Genomic DNA, 23,462 nt, shown 5'->3' with positions numbered 1-23,462 from the left:
TATGAGATCACAACATATCTCCAAAAATCAGAATTAAATCATCCACAGGAAGGCTATGGATTTCAAAGCATACCAGAACTCCTGGCCCTAAAATGCTTCAGGGAACGTGTCACTCACCACAAGGAAGCTGGGCTCCACACTTTTACCGGGGGCATGTTCTGCTCACTGCAGAGGAGGATGTCTCCACCACGGTCACCAGGGAGCCCTTCCATCACCCAGGCCCACAGGGGACCAAGAGACAATGGACACTGGCAGAAAGTGCAGATTCATGAAGTGTGAGGACTAGAAGGTAATTTCATTTAAACCCCCATTCTTCAGATGAGAAAACTGAGGATCCAGAAAAGCAAAGTGGTTGTTCGAGTGCACAGGGTAATTAAGCACAGCCCGGTGAAGAAGGCAGATCCCGCCTCTCCCCTTCCCTGTCGATTTCCCTGTGTGTGCATGGGTATGTGTTTGAACTCTTAGCAACAAGATGTTTTAAAAGGAGTCCCTGTTAAAAACTCATCCATAATTTTGACTCAGGGATGCTGCTGATAGAATTCTACTAGCTTCCCTGCCCACCCCAATGACCTAGATCCCAAATTTCCCATTAATGACCCAAGAACCTTAAAGACTTTCTGAGCTAAAAGATTCTTCGAAGTCATCTAGCCAAATCTTTATCTTACAGATGAAAAACAACAGGCTAGGTAAAGAAAAGTGAGCTCCCAGGTCACAAAGCCAGTTAGCAGTGAAGCTACAGCAGCTGGGACTGCTGGCACCCAGGGACACGTAAGTTACACTGAGGACACTTCTCAGATTTGTGTGTGACTCTACTAGCCTCATCAGGATAAGGAGAAAATAAGGAGGAATCAGGATACGATACGGAGAAAATAAGGAGGAATCAGGATACGATAAGCAAAAAATCCAGTCTAACCAAGCATATCTCAGGTCCAAAACAAAAACTTTTCCTTAGAGCAAGAGAATATAATTCTAATGAGAAATCTTTTTAGGATATGGACACATACATATATATATATATGCATGCACACGTGTATGTGCATATAATATAGAGATTACCACACATACTATATTAAGAAGATGCTTATTTTTAAAAAAATACTTGACACTAGGTATATAATAAATTCCCAGTGCTAGCAATGGCATCAAAATGGATTGCTAGCGGAAGCCTATCTTGACACAACATTTTTTAAGTTATCCATCAATGTCTGCACAAAAGAAAATACACATATTCTTTGAACCAGCAGTTCCTCTTCCAGGAACCTGGAACTACTGATAGAAATAGAATTATACAAATATATGAATAACAGTGTTTATGAAACCATTGTTTCTAGCAGCAAAAAAAGGAAAAGGAAAACATTCAGGTGGTCTATCATTAGGGTTATGGCTGAATATACTGCGATACAAACAAATTATGGAATTTTATGCAACTCTTACAAAACGAGTTATCACAGAGCTGACGGAATGTCCATCATGATTAGTTAGGATGCCAAATTGTGGTGCAATGTAATTATTTGAAACAATTTCTTATACAAATACCACCATCTCTAAAACACTATTATGTGTGCACATGTGAAGGCCTGGGAACCGTGGGTGTCTAAAGGAGGAGGCAGTGATGGATGCAAGGGGAAAAGATGATGAATGCTTTCTTCACACATCTTTGTTTTCATTGATTACAACGCATGCATATTACTTTTTAAATAATTAAGCCAAAAATCCTAAAAATAAGGACAGAAGGAACCCACAAATAGTCCTCCAGGTTCTGTTTCGGCCTGCCTTCTTCCCTAGTAGACCCCATGACAGCAGGAATACTCTGAATTCAGGGAAAAAATGAAATCAGCGCAGCAATGAGAAACTTGAAGCTGTCTCTCTTAAGACCTGGGCTTCCATGACTATCCTCTGGTCAAGTTACTTTCTCCACTAAAGTGTTCTAGTCCTGGTCCAGGAGGTGCCCTGTACAGTACAGCCCAGCAGCACTCTCCCCTTAACACAGAAAGGGACCTCAGTCTCCTGTAAGGTGAGAGATGACTCAAGAAGCTTCATCTCTCCCTGCCCTCCAAAGAACCTTGTACCTATAAATAGACCATGCAGAACCCACTTTTTGGAAGCAGACCACAGCTAACTTTGGCAGGCAGGCCTCTGGCGTACCTGAGCCAGCCACTCGGAAAGTTGGCCTTACCCCCATGGGCTTCTTAATCCAGTCCTGACTCTAAGTTCCTGAATGCAAAGTGACAGAACCATGAACATAAAGGCCCTGGCTGTGACAGTGATGACCACTAGGCTTTGACAATGATAAAACTGCACTACCTGAAGCGCAAACTGTGCAAACCCTTTGGGGTTAGTGCTCCAAAGAGAGCTGCCACCATCAACTTCTAAAACTCCAAGAGCCAGTTGTTCACATTAATACATACAACATTGTTTGTAGGGAGACAGCCCCCTCATCCACTGCAAATTCTGTCCTTCAGCCATGACTCAGGAACCAGGAAGGAGAAGGAAAGAGAGGCTGACTTACCAAGCCAACTTCTGTTTAAGTACACAGACACAAACACGGGGGGCACCGTGAAGAAATCCACTACAGAGTTCACTTCCAGCCAGAACCACAGCTTATCGTTGGCTGCAATAAACTGGGGGAAAGAAGAAATAAGAAAGAGAAAAAACATGAGAAGCATGGTGCCGGCATCCAATGTACACTCTTTTGTCAAAGGGTAAGTTTTGAGTTTTCACAGGGGTAAGTTTTGAATTTTCATAGGGCCACCACGCCCGGCTAATTTTTGTATTTTTAGTAAAGATGGGATTTCACCATGTTGGCCAGGCTGGTCTCGAGCTCCTGACATCAGGTGATCCACTCGCCTCAGCCTCCCAAAGTGCTGGGATTACAGGCATGAGTCACCGCACTTGGCCTATTTCTATTTAATTTTTAAGGTCTGGAGGGAGACGTTATGTCCTTCTCATATCTACACAAAGCACATGCTTTTATGATTGGACACACACGTTTTCTAGTGCCCCATAGAGAGCCCTATATAGACTAACTATATGCTATGCTAGTCTTAGAGAAAGATCAGGTAGTGTATTTTTCTGTGGTTCCCAACAGCTTCATAGGGAAGATTGGGTGATTTTACTTTTATTAGACTCATTCATGTAAATATAACTATAAATAAAGCACATATGTATGCATTCACACACACACACACACACACACACACACACACACACACACACACAAAATTCTATCCATCTACTCTCCTCACCCTCCTTTCATTCATACTCACAACTGCTCTCTCAGGGCTCAGCTAAGTGAACACTGCTAAACATAATTTTAAGAGCTGAAGAGGTTTATTTCTATTTACTTTTGTTTTGTTTTGTTTTTTTGAGATGGAGTCTCACTCTGTTGCCCAGGCTGGAGTGCAGTAGCGTGATTTCAGCTCACTGCAACCTCTGCCTCCCAGGTTCAAGCAATTCTCCTGTCTCAGCCTCCTGAGTAGCTGGGATTACAGACGCCCACCGCCACGCCTGGCTAACTTTCGTATTTTTAGTAGAGATGGGATTTCACCAGGTTGGTCAGGCTGGTCTCGAACTCCTGACCTCAGGTGATTCACCCGCCTCAGCCTCCCAAAGTGCTAGGATTACAGGCGTGAGCCACCACACCCAGCCTATTTCTATTTAATTTTTAAGGGAACAGGGCATTATGTGAATAGAGAGATGAGAAACAATCCACCAGTGGATATATCATCATTTTTCTTCAATCCCAATTTCTCCCCCTTGAAACAAAACTGATGTGAATTCCAGAAAATGCTTAGCTAAGGAGAGGGCTCTCTCCCAGACTGAAAATCAGAATGCGGGTGTGCTGTTTCTCCTGGAAATATCTTGACTGCGAGAGCAGAGGCTGAGGGGGATGATCCCTGGGTCCCAGACTGAAACACCCCATTGTGATACTGAACAATGTTGCACAAACTTACCCGCAAGCCAAAGTAGAGAAGGAAGAACACGTTGAAAGCCATGTCGATCTGTAATGTGAAATCTTTGTAGAAATTCTGGCAGGATTCTATTGGGCTATTAGACAGGAAGAAGAAAAAGCAAGAGGTAAATGACAGGTAGTATCATCCTGTCTCCCACGATGCTGAGAAGTGGTGGTGCTTAGGGTAGACGATGAAATGAATATTCATAAAAGAAAACATTTGGTCTTTCTGCCTCCTGGGATCATCAAGCAAGCATTGCCAAGGGGTCTTTCCATTCAACCATTCAGGAACTACTGTTCTTTTATTTATTGTTTTCGAAATTATTATATATCTATCATTTTTTATCATCATTCAGCAGTTGAACTAAGAATCTAAAGAGGATCATGCAGATACCCTGGAGGAAGGACAAGCAGGAGAGGCCTCCAAATTCCTTAATTTCATATTAACCCTTAAAGAACTTCTTTCTTTCTTTGAGAGGACACATACCAAAGCTAAAACACAGTTCCTCATGCCCTCCAACGCATTGGCAGTGGGGCCTGTTTTCAATTAAACACAGTGGTTGTGTTTTGGACCTTTTAAAAACCATTGGTTGATTAATAAATTCAGGACCCAGGAGCATCTCAAGAAAGCTAGAGAGGAGAGGATCCTGGGTGAGGTTCTGGCTAGATTAAGCACAGACTTTCTGTGCAGGACTCGGATCTGGGGAAAGAAGCATTGTCTGACCAGTCAAATTCAGACCATTAAACCAAAAGGTTGAAGCAGTACTCTAAGGGTTAATTTTTTTTTTTTGGCATGCATGCTAATTGACTTGGTGTGTGTGTCGAGCAGCCAATGCAAACCCCTAGCACACTCTACTTCAAGAGTCGCCAGTTCAAAAGGGTACTACTATACAAACTGGTACAAGACTTCTGTGTGCTTTCCTGTGTCAAACTGATCAGAGGATCAGTGTGTGGAAAGTCCCAAGGTTTGGGCTGGGTGGGAAGTAGGAAAGCCCCATAAACACTCAAAGCTGTGAATGGAAATTCATATAGTATTCTGTGATCAGTAGGTAAATAGTAACACCCAGGCCAGGAACGTGAAGGTGAAGTGAGGTGAGGGAAAGGAGACAGAATACCAAGAGAAGCAAAACACTTTAGCTAAAGGGAAGCGACAGACCTCCTCCCTCCAGGAGAGGGCCAGCTTGAGAAACGGAAGATGAAGGATTTCCTAGTAGTGCCACTTTGGAAATCACTGTGTGCAATACCAGTTAGTATAGTTGCACTTCTGTAAGGACAACGCTTGGCTGTTCAACAGGCAGGAATCTGTGCAGTAGAGGAACTCAGGGCCCACTTAGAGGCAGGGTAAGTTAGTCTGTGGGAATCTCCGATCATGTTCCATGCACTGGATTTATCCATTCTTCATCTCTGCTACAAGTCAAACATGCCCTATGTCATCTCCCAAATCACGTGGAAAAATCTCCAGACAAGCATTAAGAGTAACCTTTATTTGCATTCACAAACTAGGTGGACTGAACAAAAAACAACACTGAAAAACAATTCAAAAAAAAAAAACAAAAAACAAACAAACAAAAAAAAACGACAATTGCCAGGTTTTCACTAAGGTAGGGAATTGGGTATAAAGACAGCATGGAATTTGGTTAGTCCAATGCTGAAAGGAGACACAAGCAAGGAAGCCAAACATCACAGCCTGCCATGGCTCTAGGCCTGCTCTCCTACACAGGTACTAATTTCGACGAAAAAAGGAAAATCCAGGCTACAGTGAATCGGTGATACTTCTGCAATTCTCAGGCCATGGGGGTGCTTGTTTTTGTTTCAAAAACAAGACCCAAAGGTCTATGGGTGTCAGAGTTCCCAGCCACTCTAGTTGCAGTGAAAAATGTACAGGAACTAGGTTGACCAGAAATCCTATAGACGCCAGGGTTGAAGAGACAATGCATCTCTGTGCTATGGAAGCCACCGGCAGGATACGTTACTAAAGAGTAAATGGTGTGTGTGTGTGTGTGTGTGTGTGTGTGTGTGTGTGTGTGTCAGAGAATAAGCAAGCAAGGATGGGGAGATCTGTAGGTAACTACTGTACTCAGATGCTCACTTGTGCCAGCGGGGACTCACGTAGCTGTGCACTATAAACTCATAGTCATCAAGATTGATGTATACGCAGTCAAGGGGAGAGAAAAAAGGGCTTGGTTTCCAAGACTATCATGGAAAACTGACTGTTGTTTCACCAAGGCCAAAACCTTACAGTTGCCCTCACAGTCGTTATTGGTGGAGTTACTGGTGGCATATCTGGGGCCGTCGTGAGTTCCCTAGCTCCTATTAATCCCATGGCCTCTGTGGTTAATTTGGTGGTAACCTAGAAATACAGCTAATTGGAAAAGTATTTGCTAGGCTGTGGTAGAAAATGGAATAGTTGGGGGAGAGATGTGAGCTGAATGCCACAGAGGATACTTGGATTCAACATAAACGGAAACAGGTATTGAGAAGAGCGTAAGGAATTGGCTGCAGTGACTTCTCCACTGTTTCTTACCTTCCTGGTCCTTTCTGTCATCCCTCCTCATAATGCTTATGTTCAATGGCCGAAGTGAGAGGGCTTGAAGCTAGAGGACACGGGTGTTGAAAAACGCACCTTAACAACACCCCTGGTTTACAGGAAACCATGTTGAAGCCATACAAGACCTTTTCCTTTTCTCTAATCCTTTCAAAAAATTTAGAACCGATTTCATCATGTTTCATTATCATTCCTTGCGTACTAGACTTGGAGCTGAAATACTAAAGGAAGTAAATGATGCCGCTGGCACGGGTGGCTTTTCCTCTGGCTGGAGCTGGCAGGTAATATGAGCATACCTCAATAATATGAGGGGGCAGGGGGCAGGCAGAGAAGCAGGAAACTCTGGGACAAAAGACCCATATAGGATGAGTGATCGGGCAATGTACTTTCTATCCCTTTTAGCTATTTCCTGCTTGCCACTACAGCCCCAGGAGAAATGTCCTGCCTGATTTTTTTCAAGTGGCAACAGAACTGTTTATCAGATCCCCTCTGAGATAAGTCCTCTGAGTGCCTATAGTTCACGGACTCGCACAATCAGAGACCACAGAGTGGAGCTTCCAAATCCCCATTACTTCATTCCCCAAATGGAAACAACCCATGGAGAAGTTCAGTGATCCTTTAAAAAAAGAATACATATTTCAACAACAAAAGAGTTGGCCATATCAACCAGGATTTATTTTCCTCCCAAAGAGACTTCATCTTAATGATTAATGCACATTATAGGATGGAGAATGAAATACAAACACCTCTCCCTTCTTGTGTAAAGTAGGAGGAGTTTCCTTGTCTAGATACACAGAAACTTCAAAACCTAGCAAAGAAATTGTGCTTTAAAGAAAAAAAAACTACAAAGGAAAGTGACTCTGGATCACACACAGACTTAGATTTCCAGTCTGATGAGGCATATCCACCTCAGAAGGATTTACATGGGCATATGTTGCCAACAGGAAAAAAAAAAAGTGGAGTTTTACGAACTGAAATAACACTAGTTCTGCCTCTGGTAGTAGAAAACTGACTTACCCTAAATTGCTATGGGTTAACTAACTTAACTTATATCCTCTTAATAATTAGAGGATATAAGATACTTGGTAAGCGGCAGACTATTCATTTCTAGGCTCCCATAATCCATGAAACAAGTGTGATACTAAAACCACAGGCAAATTTAGCATGTTGACCAGGACTCCATGACTGAGCACCTTCAAAAGAGCCTCAGTAAAGAGTTGATTCTTACGGAGTAAATGTTCAGTTGTAGGGTAGAGGTTGAAATACAAACTCCTGTTTCCTCTTGGCCATCAAGTAAGTATATCCTCAGCATTTAGATGCCTCTACAGAGGAAAATGAGACTCACCCAAAGTGGGAAATGTTTCTCTTTCCTCATCTACTTAGTCGTAGAATTTTCAAAAAGACTCTTGAGCAGGAAGATCCAACAGACCTTCCTGAAGACTGACTTAAGAACTTATCTTTTCAGAGCACAAGGCAAGTGAGGGCTACCCAGGTTTTTTTTCAGAGGGCAGGAGCTCTAAGCACAAAATCTCACTGCTAGCAGTGGTTCCTCTGGGCATCTTCCTCATCTCCAAAAGGGAAGGATCACCCCCTCCTCGCAGCCTCTAAACTTCCCTGGGTTTCCTGCAGTCTGTTTTCCCACCTCCCTGAGTCTGGCTGCCGAACCCCGTGAAGCTACTTCTCCAGGGTAGTGGTTCTCAAACTTTGGCATGCAGTTGGAGGGCTTGTTAAAATCTTGCTGGGCTCCATCCCCAATTTCTGATTTAGTAGGTTTGGGGTGGGGGCCCTAGATTTTGCATTTCTTACAGTTTCCCGGATAATGGGGATGCTGCTCATCTGGGAACACCGCTTTGAGACCTGCCACTCCCAAAAAACCTTTCTTGCAACTGCACACTAATTATAGGTGTTGCTGCTCAAGAAGCTTCCCATTCAGACCTGAACAGAGATGATTCAGTGTTTGAGCCAGCCCCCAGATAACCAGCTGCCTACCACTTAGCAAATTGCTGGGATCAAGGGGTTGAACAGACATTTTCTGTTTCAGATGCGAACAAGGGGGTGAAAAAATTAAAAAGATACAGGGAAGCAATTGCAATGCCACTGTGCAAGCTTCACCAGTGGACGTTCCAATTAACAATCAGAGAGTACCCGCTGAGTACATTTTAGATTAAGATTAAAAGAAAAAATGATGAAGTACAGATGGGGAGGGGTTACGGAGACCATCATTTACAAGGGATAAAGAAATGGTAAGTAGCTTAAGAATGACAACAACAATAACACACACCCAAGATGATTTACTAGGGACGGGACTGGCTGAGGAACAAGATATCATTTTGTGAAATAATTTCCAACGTTCAAATTCTCCTCACTCTTGTGGCTAGTCCCTTTTTAAATTGAATGGGGCCCTCTCAATTCCCACCAGGATTATGGACAGGCAGAGTTCAGGCCCACAGCACCACAGACATGAGTCAATGCAATAAGCCTAATGATTCTAGACTCTTCTCCTAGTCTCATCTCTGCAATGTTGCCAAATTAATTTAATTAAAAATGTCATTCATCCACCATCGCGGTCCCTGCCTGTTTCATACAGTAACTCTAAGCCTGGCTAGGAAGAATTTCTAAAACCTAAACTCATCCTACATCTCCTACTTTATTTTCTACTATGTTTCAGTCCAAACCCTTGCCTTCATTATTTCATGAATGTGACCCATGTATTCCCTAATTTTAAATCTATGCCTTCTCTGTGGCCTCTTCAACTGCTGATTACTCTTTGTGTTCAAACCTTGGGCAGTCTTCGAGGCCAACCTCAAGGCTTGATTCAGCAAACTACTTGTGCCCTCATTGACCTCTCCCATCTCTGAATTCCCATGCTACTGGGAGGAAAAAAATTCTAAACTGCCTCATTATGTTCATATTCAATTATTCTTCAATTCAATGTAATAATACCTGACAATTGTATAAAATTTACATATGCTATTGCATTTGGTCCTCACAAAATGGCAGAATAAAGTAGATATTGTACTATAATCCCCATTTTACAGACAGAGAAGCAGAGGCTCAGACATCCAACCAAGACCCTGCAGCTATGTGGTAGAGTTAGGATAGAGAACCACTAGCCTTGTGCCATACCACTTCCTCTCCAGATGGAGTGCAGCCTTCTCGGAGAGGAAGAGGAAGCATAAGACACAGTGTCTGCTATCTACAGAGCCTCGCCTGGGGCTCATGCAGAAATGATGGGGGTTGACTGATTCATAAATCCTTCATAGAGGAGGACAAACTGCCCTAGAAAATAACTCATGTGTCTGTTGGGTGGTCTAGGAAAATGCAGAGGAAGCAGATGCATTCAACCTGTACCTAACCCTAACCCTGCTCTGTAGAGACTGTCATGTGGGACACTAACAATCCCCAGAAGTCCTCTCTGGGACCCCGTGTGGGGTGGTGGTATCAGGAAGACTGATCCCATCGGCTGAGGGGAAGTTCTTCTGCTTATAGAGGAATAACTCCTAGTTATCCAACTGATTAAAGATGAATGACCCTTCAAGTGGCCCAATTTTCCCTCACCCTCTCCTATTCTAGGAGAACAAGGATGAAGATAATGAAAGCTGATAATACTTAGATACTCTGAAGACTCTTAATTATGAACTAGATCATTAATAAGCTTTGCATCCCATTTGATCCAATCAAAATAAATAAAAAAGATGACATCATATGGATATGGATTTTTATGGAATCTATCTATAACTAAGAGAGTAGGTCTAAGTGATCTGAAGTTTTCCTGGCTACCTCTGGATATCCTGGATAAACTGCCTACACTGGAATAAAAGCATCTAGCCAGCCAGAATATTATGAGACAGACTAACTTTAAAAGGAGGCAAGTCTTTGCAATGTACTTCAAATTAGAAACTGATATTATTATTCATAAAATTTAAGATCACAGAAAAATATTTTGTGAGCTAATAACAATAATGGATTTAGTGTGAATGACATGATATGAATTCATCATTGAGAAAGCAATAATATTTATATAGAACATTTTCTCCTGAACTTGGGACAACACCCCAAGACTGCCCTGAACCTGACGGGATCCAAGCTGAAAGCTTTGTATTCTTTTGGTTTTCTTCATGCTGCCATTTTACTTATCTTATCAGAGCTGTGTACCTAAGAGTTTATCTTTCCAATATCGATTCTTCTCATGTTTACACTGGACGGGGCATGTGTGTTCAATAAGTTGTGTAGTTTTTAGTTTACCAAACAGAATAAAGCCTCTTCACTTTATCTCAGACATCATGGAGTAGTTATCTTCTAAGATGTGGTTACCTTTGATGGGTCAGTTTGTGGTCAATCATTCATCGATAGTAATGATGATAACATAAAAATGGGCCCCCCTTTTTTAATCTTAAAACATTTTTCTTAGACCTTGAAATGGCTCTAATGTAAATAGAAAACAGTTTTTGTTACTCTGCAGTACTGATCGATTATGATCCCATGCCAGCTGGTTGTTTAACTGGCTTTATTGGGAAGTCATCAGTTATGGGTTTGTATCAACAGGACTATTAATTCTTTTGATGGCAGCAGGCTTCTAATTATAGCTCTGCTCAGTTGAAGAGATGTGATCCAATAGCCACAAATATATGTATTCCATGTTGAAATGAATTGGAGCATACCGGAAAGTAGTATAAAAACCCTCACAACTCTTTAGCATCCATATACGCTCCGTATTCTTGAGCTTTGAGTAATATGGAGACTCCTGAAACAATGACAGCAGTTGACTTCAGAGCAGTTGTAAGGCTCAGGATGTCTACCTGAATAATTATTCCTAAGAGTAAAACATTCTTCTAGGAGACAAAGAAAATGACATAGATTGCTAACGGAGAGAATGGAATATGTCAATTCCTTATAAATTTCTCAATAAAACACACACAGATCATTTGCTTTCAAGAAACTCAGGTGGCAAGAACCCTCTTGTTTGTTATGAAGTTCTTTTAAATTTTATCTAACAAGACTTCAATATTATATCTGAACTAAGAGTCTCCTTTGCCATCTTCATTCCATATTTGTTATCCACGATAGACCTAGATAGGTATAGCAAAAGCAAAATATGGGCATTACAAGTTGACCTCAAAAGTGGTTGGCAGCTAGGTAGTTTTAGAATTCAATGGAAGAGTTAAAGTTCCAGCCCTATCACCTCCTAGCTATAGGATCTTAAGCAAATAATTTGACCTCTTCAAGTCTTTGTTTTCTCTTCTGTAAACTGGGGATAAGGTTACAAATTCCCAACGTTGTTCTAAGAATGAATCAGATGACTCAGCACTCAAAAGTGATAGTAATTTCCAAAACTAAGGTAATAATAATAGTGATAATAGTAACTGTTTGTAGAAAATGCCCCCAAAAGGCAATCATTCAACTGAACAAAAACTGATAGGATCAATTGTTTCTGTTTTTTTCATTTATTTTTTTCATTTGTATCTGCTTTACTGCCTCTTTATCTGGTGTTGCATTGTAATCCAAATGCCCAACAGGCTGTGCATTGAGCTATTGTAAGATTTCACAGATGCCTAGTACAATTCTATAGAGTATTAAAGAAGAAAATGTGAAAATTATATTTCCATGAAGGCAGCCACACAGTCTCATAAATGCTAAATAATTAGCCAAGATTTCTTGACAGAGAAAGCCGTAAGTCACTTTAATGAGTGGCCACAGGAGTTTGTGTATTCTCCTTTTTTCCTAGTTTTTTTTTAGAGATGAGAGCTTTCCTTGCCTGGTTGGCTTAGCACGGATCTACATAAGAGGCAGAGATCTGAACCAGTCATATGTCTTATAAATATCTCTTGTAAGTTTTCTTCTCTAAGAGCACGTACTTTTTCACTGTTACACTCTTGGAATGATGTCCAAGACAACCTACCCACTAATGCTTGTTTTCTCCAGCTTATCTGCAGACTACAATTATTTTCAATCACAGTTGTTACCAGAGTAGAATTAGTGTTCATATTTGCCAGCAACTTCTATGTAATAAATCAGAGCTAAGCTACTACATAAAACAGAGTCTTTCCAAACAAGTATTGCTTGATTTTAGTTTTCACTAAATTGTCTTAGGAATCATGACTGACCAATTCTACTCACTCGTTCCACTCCCTCCACTGATTCTAGCCATCCCTTTTTTTTAGGAAACCTTATTTATCTAGAAGAGGAATGGGATGGAGTAGATGATTCAAATAGCACTAAATGCATATGCACTCATGCACATATACCAGAAGACAGAGTGAAAGTTCTTCGAGGGCAGGGTCAATGAGCCATGTATAGGTATGGAGTGGTTCATGTGGGTGGGCACCCACAAAACATGTACACACAAACATCCCCAGCCTCCTAGCACAAATATATGCTCTCCATCCAACCCCAACCCCACTCTGGGACCACTCACAAAACAGGACAGCCTAGATGAGGTGATTAGAAATGGGGGAAAGGAAAGAGAAGAGAAGTCCCAGGTCTGAATGGAGAGCTGAGAATCTAGACACAAAGGCTGGCATGGGGAATGGAACCTCTGACCCCTGGATCCATACTCCTCTCACATCTACAGGAATTTAGTCCTAGGGAAACAAGAATAGACTATTCATGTAACCACTACATTCTGCTTCCTACGCCTTTTTTTTCTGGATATTAAAATTGCCACCTATGTGCTAGGAGGCTGATAAACAATAATCTATAACCAGGGATAGCCAACAACCCCTAGCCATTGGGGAGCAACAGCCTGGAGCTCACATTTCTGAAAGAGAGGGCATCCTAGAGAAAGTAGCTCAGGGTACAGTTTCAAGGCACTTCATATCAAGGCTTCCCAAATAAGAAGCCCTCATATTCATACAGGGGATGGCAGAGGCTCCTAAGAGAAAAGAAGAGCTCTCTATTTGCCAAAGGCTGGCCAATCAGGGCACGGTTGGGCAGGTAGGCTGGTACTCCCATAGCATAACAGACTGTCAAATCACTGTGGGACTTCTTTGGGCTGTTACTGGATGCAGACTTCAAAATTCTGTCTGAGCCTTCTCCAGATGTTTGCCTTGGACTCTTTGGGCCTCCCCTGGTCATCTCACCAGTCCCCTATTTAACTTATGGCTTATACTCCCTTTTCTTGCCCTCCTACCTGGCTTTGACATAGTCCTGTCATACCTGGATGGCATGACCCTGGCAATGGCACCTTGCTATGGGTCTACCTGCAAGGATTTGGAGTACAGAAGCTAAAACTATTGAATCGACAGCTAGAACCAGCCTGTTCTGAGTTCCGGACTGACAGTTGCGGATAATGAGATGCCTGAGACGTATCTCTTTCTTATTCTGAACCTTAGTATTTCAGCCAGTAGCCTAAGAGGTCTATTACAGTTCCAACTCTTGTACCTCTTGGCACATCTGCACTCAAGCAGAATGGCACACAAGCCCCTCAGCAGGGCACTCAAGGTCTACACTAACAAAGAGTACCAATGCTGAAGACTTGCTGATCCTGAATGTAGGAAGCCTGAGAACATCTGGAAAAAATAATTATGTTTAAAAAACAGTTGTTCCATTTATCTGCTGCTTCACTTTGATGAACAGAAAACAATGTCACATAACATATATAGTCACCACAAGGACACCAGCTTGTTTAAAGTTACACATGAATTTATATGTGATGCTGAAGGATAATTATAATGGCTTATATCTATTTCTAACATCTTGAAGTTTTTTGTTGTTGTTGTTGTTGTTGTTATTGTTGTTGTTGTTGTTGAGGATTTTTTTTAAGAACACATAGAGAAAGACCTGGTAGAAGTCTTTCTGACATCTGGCATAGAAGACAATTATACCTTTATTGCACAAGGAAATAAAATAGCTGTGTCTTAGCTCCGTCTTTGGCTGGCAGCTAAGGCCTGGAAGTTTTGTAAGTTTTCCTATTTAGGAGTTTTGTTGAGAGCCTAGCAGCCTCACGGCCAAAACGGAGTGTCTGAGATGCTGCTGATTAGAAGTCATGGGTCTGCTGAGTACAATGCTAGAGTCACCCCTTAGGAATGTCATAAAGGACCTGGGCAGTAGAAACCAACACCACCATGGAAAATCAGACACGATGAGTTACCTTTAAAACAAACTATCATCATTAATAGGGAAAATGGCAATGACTTATTAACCCCTATGATTATACAATCATACCTTCAAGTATGCACACTTTTCATTTCCTTCTTGACAACTTCATGAAAGTAATGTCTCATCTCCTGGAACATTTCTTTTCCCTTTTTTTTCTTTCCTTCTTGCTTCTAATTAACATTGAAAATCATTTATTTATCAAAATTAGGTTTCCCCTGCCCATGTTTCAGAAATAATAAATAGCTGGCTGAGTGTGGTGGCTCAAGCCTGTAATCCCAGCACTTTGGGAGGCCGAGGCAGGTGGATCACTTGAAGTCAGGAGTTCGAGACGAGCCTGGCCAACATGGTGAAACCCCATCTCCACTGAAAATACAAAAATTAGCTGGGAGTGGTGGTGAACACCTATAGTCCCAGCTACTCGGGAGGCTGAGGCAGGAGAATGGTTTGAACTCAGGTGGTAGAGGTTGCAGTGAGCCAAGATCATACCACTGCACTCCAGCCTGGGCAACGGAGTGAGACTGTCTCAAAAAAAGAAAAATAATAATAAATAGCTATTTCCACCATATCAATGACATCCACTAGATTTTTGGGTATAAATTTGGAAAGAAATGTGATGAATTACCTGCTCAGTGGGGTGAAGTGTCTTTCTCCTTGCTTCCTCCTGCAGGCCCTTCTTTTAATTTTATTGTCCTATCTTTGAACTTCTCTAGAGATGTTATTCCTATTATTATAAAAACATCTCTGTGAGAGGCCTAGGATGGCCCCAGGAAGCCGATTTCTTAGGATTTTCTCTTCTGTCTCCGTGAATGGATCTCTGTATCCCCACTTTCTGTTGGGCTTCAGAAATCCTTTCATTTTATGAGGAATCACTGTGTTTTTCTGGGAAAGAGGAATGGGTCTCTGTACTGAAGAATCTCACAAAAGAGAATCAGATGTTTCCTTCGCCAAGCCCCCAGATGAAAGCGTTCATAAAGTGAGAATATGCCAACGTGCTGGGCAGGATCGCCTGCCTGCACAGGTCTGTACTGTAATTCCATTTAAGCTCCTTTCAAAAAGCGAAATGCTCCCATTCAAATGATCTTTTTACTGGTTACCAAAAGAACATGTTATGAAATTCTAAGCAAAGTCCATTTCAATATAATACATGGGATATGGTTAATAGAATAGGAGGAAAAAGGAGTGTGGGAAGAGCTTCAATCTACTGAGCCCCCAGATTGTAGAAGATCAGATTTCATGAAGAAAACCTAAAAATAAGATAAGAAGCATTCGGCTTTGTTTCATTCTGACTGCTTAGTGCCTAGTCTTGGGCTAAGGGATGCTGACAAGTTAGTATCGTCAAGAATTCTCTAGGAACTGTTATTCCTACCCTAGGATTATCACAGCTTGGAATGCCTCGCCTTTCATTTTTCTCAGCTTACAACCAAGGCATGTCTAAAATGCAAAGTATCTATTTGAAATGACAAAAAAAGAAATCCAGTGAGAAAACATCCTGACAGTTGTGTTTTATAAAAGTCCATTCTGAGAATACAAGAAAGAAGTATACAAGTTTAAAAAAAAATAAGGAAAAGAAAGCAGTTTTAAAGTAAGTCATTAGACAGCCCTAAGGCAAAAAATATATATTTCAAGGAGAGAAAATGATCACTATTTACTAATCAATGATGTTGAATGCAGTGCCAACATGCTTTAACAAATGCGATATTTCTTCCTAGTAGTACCATTTTACTTCTTTTAAAGTTGAATTAATAGTTTTCTTAAACACTATGAAAAAGATCAATAATTGCATTTCCTGAGGCATTTAACCCAAGAAGTGCTTTTAAAAGGTATATCTTTTTATTTAGATATTTGTTAGATCTAAGCAAAATCAAATCAGGTAACATTATTCAGAAAGATATGAAAGGGTATCATCATCCTGGTCACTTGGTGCACACCCGGGTGGAGTCAGGAACATGTAGGACTGATGATCAGGTAGGTTGTTACTTGGAAAACTGGTCCTAGCTTCCAATTATTTGTCATTAGTCTTTGCTCAGCATAAACCTAAAAATGGGAGATTTATTTCTCTCTTTTCCAATGTCCTAGTCTTGAATTTTCAAGGGACATGGTGGCCTTTGTGATATCACAGCAAACTGAGGGCCCACAGGGATGATCCAGGAGAAGCCTCAGGCCCAGTGCTTCAGTGTATTGGGATGCTCGCTGCTTTAATTCATGCATGCGTCCAGTGCTCACTACATTCAGGGCCATCGGGGAAAGCACGTCAACATGCTTGGGCAGTGCAGGAAAAGAATCTGGTTAACCTGGAGGCGACAACCGAAAGGGGGAGGTTGCATCATGCAAATGAAAACCACAGCTTGGCCTTAGCTGCCATGCAGAAAGGACCTACATCAAAGAGTCTGCAGTGCGGCTCCTGGGTAAGAGTCGATATGAGAGAGGTGAGTTACTTCAGCAATGAGAGACACAGGCAGAAAAATGTTCAAACCACTCTAAACAGAACACTGTACACAGCGCTGGCATTACACACGAGAAGAGGCAGCTTTGGGGACGAGGAGGGGCGAGACAGAGGGAAGGTGAGGACAGAACTGGCCGTTACTCAATGAAATGGCTTCCCTGGCCATCCTTTCATATGCATGTATTTTTATAATGTATTTCACTTCAACAAATAACCTCATGAGAGTTTTTAACATCAACCATAATTGTTAAGATGTTGTGAAAATTCAGGAGAAACAAGGCATCAGTTACATAAAGATACACACCATGGTTTCCTGTAGTTACAGTTCATTATAGAAGCAGAGCTGAAGCTGGTCAGATAAATAAGAGACAGTTAAGTGCCAACATCCTTAACACTTTGGTTACAGAGCTCATAATGACTCTCAAGGCGTAATGTAGTGTTGAAGGAACCCAACAGTCATGAAAGCTCGGGTGGTGCAAGGGTAGGGACTCTATGCATCTATACCCCTGAAAGCCATTTATAACCCTGAAGTTAACCACACTCTCAAGTGAAGCCATCTTTTCTTCATCTCAGCACGAATGACAGGTGAACAGTGAGCTCACCTCATACATATTGACCATTTAGCAGAACCCTAGTTACGAGCAAGATTCTCAAAGGTATTTCTTATCAAAATCAATTCATCAGCAAAAAGCATATATATGTGATATATATATATATATATATCTTAACATTTCTCTTAAAGGAGTAATAATACTGTTTTAAATTCAGCAGAGATTCATCAAGCTTCGCTCTAATGTCAAGGCTACACTGGATATCTAAAAACTAGTTTCCTGTAAACTCCCTGCTTAATATAAGGCTTGTTATCATTTTTCTTGCCTCTTCTGCCTTTTATGATCTCTGGTACATTGAACACAACTCAAAAAATGGTACGGTCTAGTCCTAACTCACAATTCCTGCCTCCTAGTTCTGACAGGGGAAGAGCAAGCCCCGTGCTTATAAATTACTCCTTCTAAAATGTTCTCCAGGAGTTCAGCCTTCTGATTCCCTGCGTGTGTGATGGAAGCCTTGATAGGGAACTTAGGTCCAGTGTGAATGAGCAGTGCACTGCCTCACCTTCCACACTCAGGGAGACCTTAACACACTCAGTGAAACTTGAGCACCACCCAGAACATGGGAGTGAATGCAGGTAGAAGCAAAACACAGGATTCCTCCCGACACTACCTTCCTCATTCCTTGAGATGCAGCTGTTTCCACTTGATCACAATTTATTCTCTCTTATAGATTAAAAACTCAAAGGCTTAGTTGAATGACATCTTTTCAAAAGGATTATCTTTTTGAACAAAAACATAATAGTCTGTACATTCATTCAACAAATGTCTCTGAGATTTTTTCTTTGGTGACAGGCACTATGCTGGTTTTGGAGACATATAATTCAATAAGACATGATTCTTGCTCTGGAGTAGTTTTCCATTTAGCAGAGAAGTCTACCCAGATTTTAATTTCTGGCAGCAGATATGCAAGAGCAGCTTGTTTAAAAATTCTACTGATTACCTTGTATGACCTTGGATAAGATATTTAATCGTGCTGTGCCTCAGTGTCCTCATTTATAAAATGCAAATAATACCTACCTCCTGAGGTTGTTGAGAGAAATAAATGAGTTAGTAAACGTGAACTGCTTTGTTAGTGGCCAGCACATGATGGATGCTATGTCAGTGGTAGCTATTATGATCAGTAGTACTCAAATATAAGTAAGAAGCAAAGGACTCTGGAAGCAGAAGATCGCCTCTGCCTAACTTTTGCAGTAGGCCTTGAGTGAGGATTAGAAACTCATCAGGTTGAGAAGGCAGGGGAAGGGATGGAAGCAGAGGGCTAAGCTTGGGCAGAGAGACAGAAGCACAGAGAACACAGTGCATTCTGGGAGTGGAAGGACACCTCGTATAGAGCCTAAGTAGATTGTAAGGTTGGCAAGAAACAAGGCCAGACAGGAGACAGTGAAGCATCTGTGTGCCCTGGAAGCATGTCTGCTCTTTATCCTATAGGAAATAGGGAGCTGATAGAAGTTTATTTATTTTTTATTTTTATTAAATTTAGTTTTTGAGACAGAGTCTCGCTCTGTCACCCAGGCTGGAGTGCAGTGGTGCGATCTTGGCTCTCTGCAACCTCTGCCTCCCAGGTTCAAGCGATTCTCCTGCCTCAGCCTCCCAAGTAGCTGGGACTACAGGCACCTGCCACCATGGCTGGCTAATTTTTGTATTTTTGGTAGAGATGGGGTTTCACCATGTTGGCTAGGCTGGTCTCGAACTCCTGACCTCAGGTGATCCGCCTGTCTTGGCCTCCCAAAGTGCTGGGATTACAAGTGTGAGCCACCACGCCCAGCCTGATATAAATTTAAATGCTGGAGAGTGGTACCATTATCTTGTCTTGTAGCAAGTTAATTCTGGGGACAATATAGAGTAGGAATTGGAAGCAGAAGGTTGTGAAGACAGAGGTCAATTAGTCAAATTAAATCCCCAAGGAAAAAAGTAACCTATGCACATACTAAGATGAGCATCGTTGTTGCCATATAATTACAGTATCTTAATATCCTGGGAAATACCCCTTCTTCAGGGCCTGCTGCTGTCAGAGTTCTTTAGGGAGAGGGGATTAGGCCCACAGTATCACTGAAGCAATTTCCTAAACCACATGGTTCTCTCTCCTACCACGGCCCCCATGTCTATTGCAGGAATCTGTGTCATGAAGAAATGACAGCACATGTCTCTTAATCTTCTGGGAAAAAAAAAAAACCCACCCTAGTAAGAAGCTGTTCTTTCTGCTATTTGGAGAGCAGACTCTAAATTATAGTTAGAATCGACATAAAATGAACATATTTCAGTACCACAAATAGGGGTACCTGGACATAGTAGACACATGCCAACAATTATAGACAAATTACAGATAACAGATTATAGACAAATTGTATACATGTGATCACACCTAGGCACATAGAAAAATTACAGTGAACACTTCTGCTGCATCCACCATTAATTACCTAAAGAACTTGGTTAGTCATACCGTCAAGCCATCATACTTAACTGCCTTTTAAGTGTCCATCCAACCCTGTGCACAGTTAGGATTTCATGAGCATGTTGGACTGCTTTTCTCTCACAGAATCCTGACCTTTAGATTTAGATGTCCTTAGTTTCCAGAGGGCTGCCTGAAAGTATGAATTCTGGGGTGTGCAGGGGGTGGGGGGTGAGGCTTTCTTTTGGCAGGAGTTGACAAGAGGAAAGATGCCATTTTCAGGTAATGTGCTTTCTCTTTAAAAAGTGACCAAGTGTGTTTGATACTCACTTAGCTCAATTTTAACTGTGGTGGGAGCTCTGTACCCTATGTTGGTAAATCAGAAACAGGAAAGTTCCGTCTGTGTGCTGCTGTGACCATGCGGTCATATTTGTTTGGTGGATTTCCATTTGTTCCAAGTCCATTCTAGTTTGGAGTTTCCATGAAGCCAGGCCAAGTGTACAAATGCTAACACAGGGAAAAAGAACCCTCTATACATGGACTTACGGAGAAGACAATACACACTGAACTTGGAAAAGGAGCATAGGCTGAGATTCCCTAAAGTGGCAGCCACCTTGCTGCTCAGCAGACACTCAGGGAGATGCTCCAGGCAGCAATTGCTCAGCAGGAAGGCATGCTGGGGAAGGACCTCATTTCAAAGGAGAGTAGAACAGGCCTAAGTGCTGGGATTACGGGCGTGAGGCACCGCACCCAGACTGAAATTAGTATTATTTTAAAGTTCACGCATGTGACCTTATAAAAATGTTGGTGCTTATTTTTAAGTTATTTCTTTTTCTTTTTAAAATTTGGTTTCTCACAAGAGAATTTCATTGTGCTGATGGAAGAGTTCTGTATACCGACTGGAGAGGTAATAAAACAAATCAATGTGGGATAAAATGTCTTGGATCTATACAGCAAAAAAAAAAAAAAAGTGCTTGTAAAAACTGGCAAAACATCTGTACTTGAGTTTACAGCAGTACGCCAATATCAATTTCCTGGTTTTGATAACATACCATGCATGCCTATGTAGCATATAGCACTATCATGGGGAAAGCTTGGAAAGGATACAGAAACTCTGTCCTGTTTTTGCAACTTCTTACCTAAAACTTAAAGTATAATAAAAAAAAAAAAACTATTTCAAAATGAAGTTCTAATTTTAAAAAACAGTTATTCTCCTGTTTGGTTTTACTGTAGCCAGACATCAGGCTAGTGGTCTATTTCTGGTGATATGCGCCTCTAAATGTCTACAGACTGATTTCTTTAACAAACATTTACTCAGCACCTGTTATAGGTATAATACTGTGTTCAATTCCAAAAGATATAAAAGAGGGATAAGAAACCACAGTGATACAAATCAACATTAACTATCTTAGTTCCTTTCTCAAAGGAGTACTAATTGAGGCAAAGACATCATTTACCTACTGCACAAATTCTCAGAGACAAATCCCCCAAGATAATCAGCTGTCAATAAATGTAGGTCGTTAATGTAATAAGCAAGCTTCTAGAATTAACCCACAGTAATCTCTTCAGGTAAGCAGATATCAGGTAACAAGCTGTGCTGAATAATGCAACTGATGTGATAATGACTCTCTTCCCTCACATACAGTTGGTGCAGGCTAAGCCATCCTTTTCCTTAGTTTTTCAGTCCCTCTTTTGTCCTTCCCAGAACTCAGTGGTCACCACACTGAGGAGCCAACAAGTGATACCTGCTTAATGAAGGTGCAGGGTGACACTAAGAGCTACTTAGATTTTAAGAAACAACTGAAAAGGCTTCAAGAATGAATGTCTAAGGTGGAATTTCAGGTACTTTGCAAGTTAGAAGAGGAGATGTTTTGGAGTATAGGAGTATTTACAGCACCCTCAAACTCACCCAAGGATGGCCATCTACCACACTCTCTACTAAAATAAGTTGTCATGGGCAATTATATTGGAAGTAAAGTCAAGGCCAAATGAGGCAATAAGGATGGATCCTTAGAATGCCAAAGACTTTGCAAGGAACATATCAACAGTTTTTATCATTCTGAGAAGCTGCCTCTAACAGGAACAAAAAGAAAACAGAGAAATGTGCAAAGAATAAAATCTCCTGGAATTGAAGCCTCAGCAAATGAATATCCAGGAAGAGCCAATTCAATCCTTCCTGAAATAGAAGATGTGTCACTGCTGTTAACCTGACACCGTTATTACCTGCAAGTGGCTTGGGCTTTTAAGAAGTCTGGAAGTACCATCTTTTTCTTGCTGTTTAAAGGATAAACAACTAGAACAGCTCAATCTGGGAACGAATGAATTTTTCAAAGCATTCCCCAAAGAACTGGGAAACTCCTGCTATGAAGAAGGGTCCTATCCTAATCACAACAATTTTTAATGAAGTTTTGTAACAGTGGAAGACAGAAGACTCCCAGAAATATTTGACATCTGTAAGAATGAACAGCAGCTAAGAATGGACGGGCTGCTGCATTCACTCCTCTGCTTCACACCCATGCTATTCCCTTGCAAGCTCTTACTCATCCACCTTTGAACACTCAACTCAGTGGCTGCCTCCTCCAGAAAGCCTCCCCTGATCCTCCTCCCACCCAGAGGTAACTGAGCCTTTTTCTAGGCTTTTCTTCCTGGGTGCTTCTGTTGTGGCGCTCATCACTCATGAAGTGGTAATTTATTTGTTTGTGTATCTGTCTCCCTTCCCTGCTAGACTGTGAGCTCCTGAGGGGAGAGCCTTGGTGTTTTCTGTCTGGGTTCCCATCATCATGGTACCCGCAAAATAGGCCCTCAATACATGTTTGAGGAGGAGGAGAAAAATAAATGAATTGAGGGAGAAAATAGACAAACCTGGAGGAAACTTGATTATAATTCAACAGTACCAAGATACTAGGGAAGTCCCATCTCCCAACATGGTTTCAAATGGCCCCATAATCCCATACCAATTCAGAACTTAAAATAGGCTGGGCGTGATGGCTCACACCTGTAATCCCAGCACTTTGGGAGGCTGAGGCAGGCAGATCATTTGAAGTCAGGAATCCGAGACCAGTCTGGCCAACATAGTGAAACCTCATCTCTACTAGAATACAAAAATTAGCTGGGCATGGTGGCGGGTGCCTATAATCCCAGCTACTTGGGAGACTGAGTCAGGAGAATCACTTGAATCCATGAGGTGGAAGTTGCAGCAAGCCAAGATCACATCACTGCATTCCAGCCTGGGGGACACAGTGAGACTCCCTCTCAGGAAAAAAAAAAGAAAGAAAGAAAAAAGAACTTAAATTACATGACAATTACATCAGTTACAATATTACTACAATCCCTAGAGGATGAGGTGCATTCAAAGGACTGATTTGTGTACTCTTCCCGTGTTCCAGGGGAGTTTCAGGTTATCTCACCTCATGTGTGCAAGAAGA

General features: G+C 41.5%; 1 protein-coding gene across 20 annotated transcripts in view; it reads right to left on the bottom strand.

Annotated features, from left to right (window-relative positions):
- The window catches only part of KCNMA1 (potassium calcium-activated channel subfamily M alpha 1), a 769,792-nt gene that overhangs the window by 311,689 nt on the left and 434,641 nt on the right, over positions 1-23,462 (bottom strand). For all 20 annotated transcript variants that reach the window (XM_063709977.1, XM_063709971.1, XM_055353797.2 and 17 more), the window contains exons 4-5: positions 3,954-4,047; positions 2,510-2,621 (exon numbers count right to left, since the gene is read on the bottom strand). In XM_063709977.1, coding sequence (XP_063566047.1) covers positions 2,510-2,621; positions 3,954-4,047 — 206 coding nt within the window. The remainder of the gene's footprint in view (positions 1-2,509; positions 2,622-3,953; positions 4,048-23,462) is intronic.

Source organism: Gorilla gorilla, chromosome 8 (assembly GCF_029281585.2).
Source record: "Gorilla gorilla gorilla isolate KB3781 chromosome 8, NHGRI_mGorGor1-v2.1_pri, whole genome shotgun sequence".
In the NCBI taxonomy this organism is placed as follows: Eukaryota; Metazoa; Chordata; class Mammalia; order Primates; family Hominidae; genus Gorilla; species Gorilla gorilla.
Note: the sequence above shows the minus strand (reverse complement) of the source record. Positions and strands in the feature narration are given on the sequence as shown.